This window comes from Procambarus clarkii, chromosome 6 (genome assembly GCF_040958095.1).
Source record: "Procambarus clarkii isolate CNS0578487 chromosome 6, FALCON_Pclarkii_2.0, whole genome shotgun sequence".
NCBI classification, from domain to species: Eukaryota; Metazoa; Arthropoda; class Malacostraca; order Decapoda; family Cambaridae; genus Procambarus; species Procambarus clarkii.
The window spans coordinates 41,398,134-41,411,224 of NC_091155.1; the positions used below are offsets into that span (position 1 = coordinate 41,398,134).

The 13,091-nt window shown below is 44.5% G+C and overlaps 1 protein-coding gene across 1 annotated transcript; it reads right to left on the reverse strand.

Moving 5' to 3' along the window:
* Positions 1-9,683: 9,683 nt before the first annotated feature.
* LOC138356083 (uncharacterized) lies at positions 9,684-11,327 on the reverse strand. Its single transcript, XM_069311724.1, has one exon. The coding sequence runs from the start codon at positions 11,325-11,327 to the stop codon at positions 9,684-9,686; it is 1,644 nt and encodes a 547-aa protein (XP_069167825.1).
* Between the last annotated feature and the right edge of the window lie 1,764 nt (positions 11,328-13,091).

The window sequence follows — 13,091 nt, forward strand, 5'->3', positions numbered from 1 at the left end:
CCAGTAAACAAATGAAGTGGTTGGGTGTTAATTGATTGGTGGATGGCAGTATTCAAGGCTAACTGAACATAGGGTAGGTGTTCATCCCAGGTGTTTGCGTCAATGTTCAGCAAGGATTGCAAGCATATCCTTGACTGAACGATTAGTCCGTTCCGTCATTCCGTTTGCTTGTGGGTGGTAGGCTGTTGTAAAAGCCGAAGTTGTCTCTAAAATCTTACAAACTTCTCTAAATATATTCCCATTGAATTCTTGACCCCCGGTCAGAGACTAAAACTTTAGGAGGTCCGAATACCGTAACGAACCTACGCAAGAACGCATCTGCAACCGTTCGAGAATCCTTCTGAGGTAATGCAACTAGTGTAGTGTATCTAGACAGATGGTCAACTAGCACCAACACGTATCTGTTACCTGAATGACTGTGGTGTAAATCAATCAAATCGGCCCCCACACGATCTAACGGTTCACGAATTTCAGGAAATTCCTGAAGTGGGGCTTGTACCTTAAGGGTGCCTTTCCTCCTCTGACAACGAGGGCACGACTTCACGAAATTGATTACTTCAGAAAGTAATCCTGGAAAATAAAAGAGACTTTGCTTTCAGGTGGGTTTTAAAGACCCCCGGATGCCCTGCAATTTTAGATGCATGCGCAAGCTTAAACGCTGATGACCGCAACGCGTCTGGAATAACTAGTTGAAATACTGCCCTATCATTCTGGCTATTCACATAATACAGGACGCCCTGTTTAATTTCAAAATCATGAATAGGTAACTTCTTTTTCTTCTTCGGATATTTTCCTCCATCTAAATACTCAATAATTTCTTTCCATCTAGGCTCACTCATCTGGTATTCTCTCATTTTATCTGATGGAATGGTTTCAATATTTTCATTAATCTGAACTGCCGCTATATTTCTACTTAGCGTATCTGGCACAACATGGGCTGGACCAGGCTTGTACAAAATCTGGAATGAGTGGGCCGAAAGTTCGTGAGACCAGCGTGACATTCGTGGGCATTTCGTTCGCTTTTTAAATGTGTGTGTTAACGCTCGATGGTCTGTGTAGATTACAAAATGCCGCTGAAATAGGTAAGGCTCGAAATACCTAACTGATTCTACTACTGCCAGTGCCTCCCGATCCGTAGCTGAATAACGAATTTCAGGTCCTTTGACCTTCTGAAATAGGCTACTGGATGGGGTAAATTATCCGCATCTCGCTGAATTAAGCACCCGCCAATAGCAATACCGCTGGCGTCAGTGTGCACTTCCCACTCTATCTCAAAATCAGGAATAGCCAATACCGGTGTCGTGATTAGTTGGTCTTTTAATTTGCGATAGGCCTCGTCATGTTCAGATTTCCACACAAACTTCGCATTTTTCTTTGTCAGATCAGTCAGGGGTGCTGAAATGCCAGCGAAACCTTCAATATGACGACGAAAATATCCGGCCGCCCCCAAAAACCTACGCACGTCCTTTGCTGTCCTTGGAGTAGGCATGTCAGCAATGGCGCGGCAAGAATCTGGGTCAGGTCGGATACCGTCTGGGCACACCTGAAACCCCAGAAATTTGAATTTCTGAGCCGCCAGGGTGCACTTCTGAACATTCAGCCTGAAACCTGCCTGACCTAACAACTTCAAAGTCTCAGTCAAGTCCTGTAGGTGTTCCTCAAACGTCCTGGAATATATCTCCACGTCATCCAGGTACGCTAAAGAATGCCTACCCAGTACCGGACTAAGAATGAAGTTGATGGCCCTCTGAAACGACGAGGGCGCTGTCTTCAAACCAAACGGCATCCTACGGAATTGATAGGTGTGCCTACCATCCGAGAATGCTGTTTTTTCCCTATCTTGTTCTGCCACCGGAATCGCCCAATACGCCGATTTTGCGTCAAGAGTTGAGAAATACTTAGCAGCACCAAATTGATCTATTATCTCCTGTATTCGGGGCAACGGATACACATCACCCTTAGTTAGTTTGTTCACCTTCCGGTAGTCAACACAGAAACGATAACTACCGTCCGGTTTCCGAACTAGCACAACAGGAGAGAGCCACGTTGACGTACTAGGCTCTATCACGCCCTGTCTCAACATTTTCTGGCACTCATCCCTAATAACGTTCTTCGCTTGTTCCGGCAACCTCCACTGTCTTGTGTACACAGGCAAATGATCACCAGTTGGAATGGTGTGCTCGATCTTATCAAGGAGACCAATCTGGTCATCCACTGTCGCAAACAATTTCGGGAAATTTCGTAAAACTCCTCTCAGTGCCTTTCTATCCGCCTGTGCAACATGTTGCAAATCAAGTGCTGATATTAATTTTTCTATTTCTTCTACATTCTGTGCAACATCTCTCGTCTCGTATTTTACTTTGGATGGTGTTTTAGAATTCAACATGTCCAGTGCACTACATTGTGCAGTGACGGTTGGCGTCTCAGCTGACTCATGGTGAAAGATTTCTGTGTCCTCCACCATGGTTCCCTGAAATACCCTATCACCTGCCCTGAAGCGAAAAGTCTTATGTGAAAGATTGACAACTGGAATGAGTGCCCCTTTATCGAGCACTACAATTAAGTGATGAGGAATTAATAATCTGTCACATCTCCCAGACACCTGAAGGGTGGTACCTGGTTGTATGTGACGTCCCACGGCTACTTTAATAAATTTAACAATGTGGTGGGCAACTCTGTTTGGCATGACCTCTTAACTGTGTCTGGAAGAGACTTAAAAATCAATTTTGGATAGTGCGCATTATATTTCAGCTTCCGTTTAATTGAAGCTACAACTGGGGGATGGTCGATCATCTCCACTGGGTAGGAAGTCTGTCCCAACTGCAACCTGCAGTTCCTAGCACCTTTTTGAGCAGACAAGGAATAATCAAATCGCAACAGAAAATCAGTTCCCATTAAGATGTGACCAGGAAAATCAAGGTTCTCTACGATCGTACATGTGTGAGGCTGCAATTCCCCATCAATCTCAAAATTAACTGTACCTTGACCAACGATCTCAATCTTTTCCCCATTGACCGCTGTTAATGTCTTTGCGCAACGTTTAAGACGTGCATACTTAAAAGTGCTGAAGGCTGACTTTTTAATTACCGTTGCCTGGCTTCCTGTATCAACAAAAGCTGTCAATCTCACACCTTCCACTTTCACCTCAAAAGTAGGCCTACCCTCACTAGGAGCCTGCTTTCATGCTCTCGTAATAGTGACTTTACAGTCCCTCTGTATATGCCCACGCATCCCGCAGGAGTAACACCTCCGCGGATCCCTGTTGTTACCCCGCGCAGGGTGGCTCGAACTTGCTGAGGGCTGCTTCCCGCCTGATGAACCCGCGCCACAGTGACTCGGCTTGGCTCCCTCGCCTTTACTTACCGCCTCTACGTATGGCGACAACCGAGTGCCCGATGTCCTTGCGCGCGTCTGCCTGTCTAGGGCTGTGGCGGCCTGTTGGACTAGGTCTTTATAACTCTCACCCGCTCCTCCCGCAAGTAACAATGGCCCCATATCAGAAGGTAACGTTTTGCAGAACAATTGTTTAGCGAATCGCTCTGCCTGACTCGAATCTAACCCCAGTTCCTTAGTGAGGTCGTCAACCCTGCTCTTTAATATTGACCCGAAATCCTTGACAGTGCTTCGGTCATCCCTCCCTCCATCATGACTGGAGATAAAAATAAGCCTCATCCTCTGACACCTTGCATTTGAATCTGTCCCTAATCGCTTGGACAAACTGTGGCCAAGTCGTCAGGTGCTGAAACTGTCAGTCTCGCCAGTGGACCGGCTACGTCCACGCAAGCCCCCATAGCGAGAGTAATTTTCGAACTATCCTCTGGGACAGCCTCCAGCATCGAACTAATCTCACAAAGCCAGTCTTCCACTCGGTGGTTGCGTTCCACCTTAATAAGCCGCAACTCCTTATCTCTGAGTGTCGGCAGAGTCAACTCGGGAATCACTCACAATTCCCGGTTTGTGTGACGCTGGGCTACTGGCAGTGGGTGGGTCCTGGGGTTGGGAACTGGGTTGAGGTTGGGGTTCGGGCTGAGGTACGGTGTGGGTGGCCTTGGGTTGAGGTATGGTGTGGGTGGCCTCGGGTTGGGGTGTGGATGGAGGTTGGGGTTGAGGAATGGTGTGGGCGGCCTCGGGTTGGAATGGGTATGGGTATGGGGTGGCCTGGGGTTGGAATGGGTATGGGTATGGGGTGGCCTGGGGTTGGAATGGGTATGGGGTGGCCTGGGGTTGGAATGGGTATGGGTATGGAGTGGCCTGGGGTTGGAATGGGTATGGAGTGGCCTGGGGTTGGGGGGAAGTGTTGGTATGGGAACTGAGGATGGGGTTGGTATGGGAATTGAGGATGGGTTTGGTATGGGAATTGAGGATGGGGTTGGTATGGGAGGTGGGGTTGGGGTTGTTGTAGTGACGGATGAGGTGTACCTAGGTGTTGTGGGTAATTACCTAAGTGTAATTACCTAAGTGTAGTTACAGGATGAGAGCTACGCTCGTGGTGTCCCGTCTTCCCAGCACTCTTTGTCATATAACGCTTTGAAACTACTGACGGTCTTGGCCTCCACCACCTTCTCACTTAACTTGTTCCAACCGTCTACCACTCTATTTGCGAAGGTGAATTTTCTTATATTTCTTCGGCATCTGTGTTTAGCTAGTTTAAATCTATGACCTCTTGTTCTTGAAATTCCAGGTCTCAGGAAGTCTTCCCTGTCGATTTTATCAATTCCTGTAACTATTTTGTATGTAGTGATCATATCACCTCTTTTTCTTCTGTCTTCTAGTTTTGGCATATTTAATGCTTCTAACCTCTCCTCGTAGCTCTTGCCCTTCAGTTCTGGGAGCCACTTAGTAGCATGTCTTTGCACCTTTTCCAGTTTGTTGATGTGCTTCTTAAGATATGGGCACCACACAACAGCTGCATATTCTAGCTTTGGCCTAACAAAAGTCATGAACAATTTCTTTAGTATATCGCCATCCATGTATTTAAATGCAATTCTGAAGTTAGAAAGCATAGCATAGGCTCCTTGCACAATATTCTTTATGTGGTCCTCAGGTGATAGTTTTCTATCTAGAACCACTCCTAGATCTCTTTCTTTATCAGAATTCTTTAAAGATTTCTCACATAATATATAGGTTGTGTGGGGTCTATGTTCTCCTATTCCACATTCCATAACATGACATTTATTAACATTAAATTCCATTTGCCAAGTGGTGCTCCATATACTTATTTTGTCCAGGTCTTCTTGAAGGGCATGACAGTCATCTAAATTTCTTATCCTTCCTATTATCTTAGCATCATCAGCAAACATGTTCATATAATTCTGTATACCAACTGGTAGATCATTTATGTACACAATAAACATCACTGGTGCAAGAACTGAACCCTGTGGTACTCCACTTGTGACATTTCTCCATTCTGATACATTGCCTCTGATTACTGCCCTCATTTTTCTATCAGTCAGAAAATTTTTCATCCATGATAGAAGCTTACCTGTCACCCCTCCAATATTTTCCAGTTTCCAGAACAACCTCTTATGTGGAACTCTGTCGAAAGCCTTTTTTAGGTCCAGATAGATGCAGTCAACCCAACCATCTCTTTCCTGTAATATCTCTGTGGCTCGATCATAGAAACTGAGTAAATTCGATACACAGGATCTTCCAGATCGAAAACCATACTGTCTGTCTGATATTATATCATTTCTCTCTAGGTGTTCTACCCATTTAGTTTTGATTAGTTTTTCCAATACTTTCACTATTACACTTGTCAATGATACAGGTCTATAATTGAGGGGGTCTTCCCTGCTGCCACTTTTGTAGATTGGAACTATGTTAGCCTGTTTCCACCCGTCTGCTACGATTCCTGTACACAGGGATGCCTGAAAGATCAGGTGAAGTGGAATGCTGAGCTCAGATGCACATTCTCTCAGAACCCATGGTGAAACGCCATCTGGGCCAGCTGCTTTGTTCTTACCGAGCTCCTTGAGCATTTTTTCCACTTCGTCTCTAGACACCTCTATGTGTTCTATGTTGTTCTCTGGAATTCTTATTGTATCTGGTTCCCTAAAGATTTCATTTTGTACAAACACACTTTGGAACTTTTCGTTTAGTGTTTCACACATTTCCTTTTCATCTTCCGTGAATCTATTTCCCATTTTCAACCTCTGAATATTATCCTTTACCTGCAATTTGTTGTTTATGAATTTATAGAATAGACCTGGTTCTGTTTTACATTTGTCCGCAATCCCTTTTTCAAAATTTCTTTCTGCCTCTCTCCTCACTGCCGTGTAGTTGTTTCTCGCATCTTTGTATCGCTGGTATGTTTGGGGGTTCGGCCTCTTCCTGTATTGATTCCATTTTTGTGTCTTTCGGTCTCTAGCCCTCTCGCAATTTCTATTGAACCAATCCTGTTTCCTAGTTCTGCATCTCTGTTTTGGTATAAATTTTTTTGTACCTTTATCATATATTTCACAAAACTTGCCATACATCTCATTCACTTCCTTGCCTAGCATCAAGTCTGTCCAATTATACTCACTAAAAAAATTTCTAAGGCCACCATAATGTCCTCTCCTGAAGTCTGGTTTTTCAACTGCTTCAACCTCCTTATTTTCTTCCAGCTTATAACGCATTGCATACTTTATTCCCAAAAAGACATGGTCACTTTTACCCAAGGGAGGAAGGTACTGAATGTCAAATATCTCTTCCTCCTTCCTGGTAAATATCAAATCTAGCATGGAGGGAACGTCCCCTTCCCTCATCCTCGTAGCTTGTTTAACATGTTGATACAAGAATGTTTCCAGGATGAGGTCTACAAATTTACAGGTCCAAAAATCTTCTGTTTTAGCTTCATATGCTTCCCAGTCTATAGATTTCAAGTTGAAGTCACCGACCATCAACAGTCGTGATCTATCGTTATCCGCTCTCGCTATAATCTCTCTCATTATTGTTATAAGACCTTCACGTTTACTATCTAGCTCCTCCTTTGACCATGTGCTGCTTGGCGGTGGACTATATGCATTTATCATCATTAGTTTATCATCCTCATAGCAGATCTCTAGTGCTATTATGTCAACTTCTTGTGGATTGGCAGTCATTATTTCCTTCACCTTTAGGTGTTCTTTTACCAGCACAGCAACGCCACCGCCTTTCCTAATTTTTCTGTCCCGTCTCCAAATTGAGTAGCCCCTTGGGAATATGACCTCATTTAAAATTACATCTTCAAGTTTTGTCTCCGTGAGTGCAACAATGTCTGGTGTCTGCAGCTGTATTACATCACTTAACTCCAGTATCTTCGATCTCACTCCATCTATGTTGGTGTATGCAATCTTCAGGAACTTGTTCCCCCTCTCCTTATTCTTCACTCCCCCTCTCTCTATTGATTTTGTTGGTTTGCCTTTATGTACCACTTTACTGGTTTGCCTACCCCTATCACTTTGTAGAAAAAAGAATTTATTTCTTCTTCATTCCTGCTCTCATTTAAATGTTTTGCCTCGGCGAGGTTCAGTTTCAGCTTCTCTCTATCTTCTTTTGAAAGATCTCGTCTTAACGACCACCCTTTCCCATCCTCATCCCTTTGCAATTTTCTAGCATTCCTTAGTACTTCTTCCATCTGTTTGGCACCGTTTAGGGTGATCCTCAAAGGTCGATCTTTCCCTTTTACGTACCTGCCTATTCTCCTGTAGTCGCACACATTCTCTCTGTTTGTAAGACCTTCCCCGAGGCCAACAATTTTATCTACTACTTTAGCTTCTTCTACAGCTCTTTCTGACCTAGATGTTATCGCCTTTTCTTTGCACCCAAAAATGATCAGGGACTTACTCCGATCAACTGTGTTTTGCACCAACTTCGGGTTAGATGCCAATTCTTTCCTCACTTCTAGCCTAATGTTCGTTTTATCTTGGTTGCTGCAGTGTTTGACTTCCTTTACTGCTTCTTCTATTTTTTCCTTCTCCTTGGCCACTTGTGCATAAGTGAGTTGCATATCTTTCTTGCACTGTTCTATTCCCTGTGTAACTTCCTCCATCTGTGCTGACAAAAGCTGTTTCTCCTGTTGAATTTCCTTGCCTAACCTATTGTAGTCATTTATGTTTAAATTTACTTTAACTTCTTCCAAAGCTATTTTTAAGAGTTTATTTTCTTCTTCCATGGCTTTGCAATTTGTTTCCAATTGATTCTTATCCTTGCGCAAGTCTTTCACTAAACCCTCAAGACATAAAACTTTGCTATTCAAATGGTCATTACTTTCTTTCAATTTACTAATTATTTCTACATGAGAGTTCACTATAGTATCTAAATTTACCAACTTGTTATGTAGACTACTAATATCAATGCTTTCTTCATTGAATCCCTCAAAATCAAGCTCTGTTTTGTTTTTCCCCTTGCCAGTGGCCATCTTGAATGTTCTTCTCTGCACTGTAAACACTAGGGCAACTTTTTCTCATCCGATTTTTCACTTCCCTTAGCACTTTCCTGTTATCTCACCTATTTTTCAAGAGCACTATACCTTTATGTTCTCTGGGACACCACTCACTACCATCAACCTGTACTACAATACTTAGGATTGTTGAAATATGCTGGAGCTCCTCTGCTGCAAGTGTTGACCCTAGGGGTGTCACCTTTTGAATTTCTGGGTGTTGTGGTATTGGTGTTATGTTGGGTAGTTACTGCTGTTGGTGTGGTTGTTCATGTTCCCGTTGAACAGGTTGCTGTTCTCTACCGAGCGAAGTGGGACGTCCTGCCCTACTAACGGAGGCCCCCTGTCCATCTCCCTGTCTGCCCTGTTGGCATGGCGTCGATGTTATTTGTGGGGGAACCCAAGACGGCTCTCCCCACTCTTGGGACGACTCCTCGCAAGACTCCCCACTCATGTCAATAATAGTATCTCTACTGGGATGGAAAGATACCCTCGACTGCCCAGTCCCATGCAGAACCCGTGAACTCGTCGCTTCAGTCCCACTGACCTCACCTGTGGCGTCAGCTGAGCTACCTGAGCGATCCCCAGTGGTGTCGGAAGAGGTGCTGTCCTCTACACTTCCACTTCCACTGGTCCCCACTGACTGGTCACTGTCTGGGTTAAACATTTCCTGAGGTTTCTGGTGTGCCACGTCTCTTGTAACTACCCTTTAGTACACCCTCGACCCGGACTCACTACAACCGTAACCTTGTACAATATTAAAAAAATCACAACTCTTTTTCCAAGAGAAAACTACTAAATTCCCAAAATAGGAAAATAACAATTAATCGAGAGAATCGCTGAAGTGAATCCAATGAATGAGTGTCTGCCCCGCACTCGTGTCTGACCGTGAAATATCCCGCAGTTCTATTGCTGAAACCTAAGTCCTTTACGTTAAAAAAAATTAAAGAATCTAATTTATATAAAACAATTTAAATGATAACGCAACTAACGCGCAGCACTCGTGATGGATTAATAAAGAATATTTACTGTACTTGAATACTAAACGCACTTGAAGTGAGCAGCGTGGCCCCTGATGACTGATGGAGCGGGACCAGCTGCGCTGAAAAAAACCTAGGTTAGGTTAGGTTAGGTTAGGTTAGGTTTTCAAATTTAGGTCTCAACCCGACCACGTGTTTCGTGGCCTAAGCCCTTAATCTCTCGTACTTACTCCTATCCCCAGCGGGTAGGCTATAGTAATTGATTTTTAACTACTATAGCTACACCGCCTTAATCGGCCCAGCTACATTTTATGCTTGGCTGATACCAGCTTATCCCTAAGGGACTTATTCTTCCTCCATGCTATCATTGGAGGTTTGCGAGGGAATTTGTTCCAGTTCGGGTGCTCCCTGAACCGGCTTTCTAACCATTCCCATAGATCATTCATAGAGTCTCTGACAGGTTTCTCTAGTCCTGAAAAGTAAGTCGAGACTAGGATGTCCCTGTCTTCTTTTTTGTTTGTAATAGTTGCAAGAGCTTGATCTCTTGTTATGGAGTCTAGCTTGCTTCTTGCTTTTTCTAAAACATTTGTTGGGTAGTCTCTGTCCTTAAAGAATGTCCACAAGGCTTCTAGTTGGCTATGTAGAGTGCTTTCGGAGCTGTTAATCCTTTTCAAACGTAAAACTAGAGAATAGGGGAGTGAATCCTTGAGTGCTTTAGGGTGATCTGAGGAATAATGGAGATACATGTGAAGGTTCGTTGGCTTGTAATATGCCTTCGTCTCCAACCTGCGGGTTACCGGGTCTATGTATATGGTTGTATCTAGAAAATTCAACTCGTTAGGATTCTTTTCGAGCGTAAATTTTAGGTTCTGGTGGACCGTGTTTGTCCAATTAAAGAAACCATCTAGATCATCTATATTCCCAGTCATAATCCCAAAGATGTCATCGATGTACCTGAAATATAGGTCAGGTCCATTCCCTAGGTTCCTTCTTCTGGATTCAAAGACTTCGTGCACGAAGATTTCTGCAATCGCTACACTGCTAGAGGCTCCTATGGCTGTTCCTTTTATTTGCCTATAGGTCCTGTTACCAAAGGTCAGGATTGTGTCCCTCATTATGTGAAGGATTGCTTCCCTCAGTAGTTCTTTTGAGGGAGGTTTAAAAATTCCTGCACTTCGGAGTTCCCTTCCCACTTTATATGCATTCCTGTCGAAGAAATCTGCTACCAGGTTGGCCGCTTCTCGCTGGGGGATGCTAGGGTAGAGGGAGACTATATCCAGGGAGAAAAGGATAGCTCCTATAGGAACCGGGCCACGTTCTTCATTAGTTTTGTTTAGTTTTAGAAGGAGGTCAGTTGTGTCCTTAAGCCTCTCCTTGAGTAGGGGTAGGAGGGGGTTAAGTAGGGCTGTTACTATTTTATCCACTGGTTTTGTAGGTGCCATGCACCCGCTCAGGACTGGGCGGCCCGGCCATGTCCCTGTCAAAGGGTCCACTCCTTTATGTATTTTCGGGAGTAGGTAGATATTCGGGATCTCTGACTTGAAAGCCAGAAAGGAGTCCCTAGCTGGGACTCTCATCAGGCCTTTCGCCCCTTCGTTGTTGTAGAGTTTCAAAACCAGCGATTTGCTTCTTTTCTGTGCGTTTAGTAGTGCCGTCGGGCCATGGTGCACCTGTGTGTATGTTTGGGTGTCATCCAAATGTCTACCCATTTCCTCTTCGTAATTCTTCTTTTTCCACAGGACCACAGAACCTCCCTTGTCCGCTTGTTTGATAACTACATCTTTCCTGTTACAAAGGTCCTTGAGTGCTAAGTTGTGATTCGCCCCTAGGTTAAAGGGGCGTCCAATTCGAACTCGAGTTTTAAGGGAGTCCGTTAGAAGGTCTATCTTATCACTGAGGCCATTAAGTTTAAAAGTGTTGTTATGTGACAGAGGTGGAGGGTTCATGTATTTCCACGAGAGGGACCTGGGTACAGTGTTTCGTCTGTAACCTGTGGTATCTTCGTGTAGGTTTGTGGTTTGTAGGGTGGCCCACGTGTTATTGACGAGAGAACCTAGTGTGTTAAGGGAGTCCTCGACAATTTCCTGGCGTTTACACCTTGGTGGAGGACCTGGCACAAAGGAAAGTCCCTTGCCCAACAGGTCCCACTCGACCCCGGAGATTTTCACCTCCGAGACTACCGAGCTCCTGATCCTGTCCTGTTTCTTTTTCCTTTCCAATTCTTGTCGTTTCTTTGCCTCCCGCCATCTTTCCACCCTTTGTTTGGTCCTCTGTTTTTTGACTGAGGTGTGGCTGATCTGCGGGGGGATTCGTCTGTTTCTTTGTCAGGGGAGTGGGGGCTTTTGTTGCCCCTTTTCTTTGAGGGGAAGGTTGTCTTCCTCGGCCTCCCTCTGCTTTGTGAGCGGTTTTTATTCTTACCTTTTTTAATGGAACCTCGTTGTCCGTCCTCTTTGTGTGTTTGGTTATTCTTGCTGTTCTTCTGGGTACTAGTATCCCTGAATTTGGGCTTACCTTGTTTTTTAGGAATGTGTTGCTGTCCTTTGGTGTTTACCCCGGACTTCCTTTCTTCCTTTTCTTGCTGTGTAGGCAAAGGTTTGTTTAAAGAGGCATGTGAGTCCGGTATCAGGTCCCATACCGATGGTCTAGGATACCCTTCCTCTATAAGTCTTCCCTTTGGGGCTATAATTTGGAAAATTTCCTCCCTCAGGTCATCATATGTGCTTATTTTGGGGGGCGTCCTGAACTCATTGTAAGGCGTTATCTTTTTATTGGCTTTTATCATCAATTTGCCTTCAAAGGGTTCGGGCTGATACTGGGTAGTGGTCTTTGTACGCCTATTATAGGCGGCCCATAGGATTGCTCCTAACCTTTCTTGGCTGAAACCCTCACCCCTCATGCATTCTACAATAAGCTCTATTTTTGCATGCTCCCTGGCTATAGAACCTTTCAAAAGCAAAGTGTAAATTGCTGCGGTTTCCCTAGCATGTTTTTCGAAAAATTCCTCTAAATAGGATTCCAGACCTGGTGGGATGGATAGGTCTGTTGAAAAAAACGGGAAAATCGGGGCTTGGGTTAGGTAAGCTGGGGTCTTACCCCAGTTTGCAGACCATTGGTGTTGTCTGAGTTTTTCTCTTAAATTGTCTAAGGTTGAGAAAAACCTCTTCAACATGTCTGCTGCTTCCAGGTCATCTTCTGCTAGTTCAATTTTTGTAAAGCTTCTTTCACTAGTAAAAATGTCTCTGATCATGTCAGTCGTTTCTGAGTCTTTTCTAAGGTGGTCACCGGGAGGTCTTTTAAAAGATTATCCCCTGGACCCTCCCATACCCGTTTTTCACTCCAAAGTCCTGGGAGCGACTCTACAGGAGGCGTTATGTCCTGTCTGTTAAGGGCTTCTACTAGGTGTTTCCAGCTATCTCGAGGGAGTTCCGAGTAGTCATTACTTATGCTCATTCTACTCCCTATTGTTTTGCCCCCTTTAGGCCTGACTGAGACATCCTTTCTGGGTGCTTCAGTCGTACTTGATGTGTTAGGGGAGCCTGACATGTTAGTTACTGGGTCAATTTGTTGTTTCGAGGTACTCGGGGTTTGGGACGTGTTAATCCTAGCCTCAGAACGGTAATATGGGGCTAGGGAAACTGCCGATGCCTCGTCAATAAGGTGTGTTTCCCTATTGTTAGTTGCCCTTGTGTTTGGCCTGGTTGGTTTGCTGT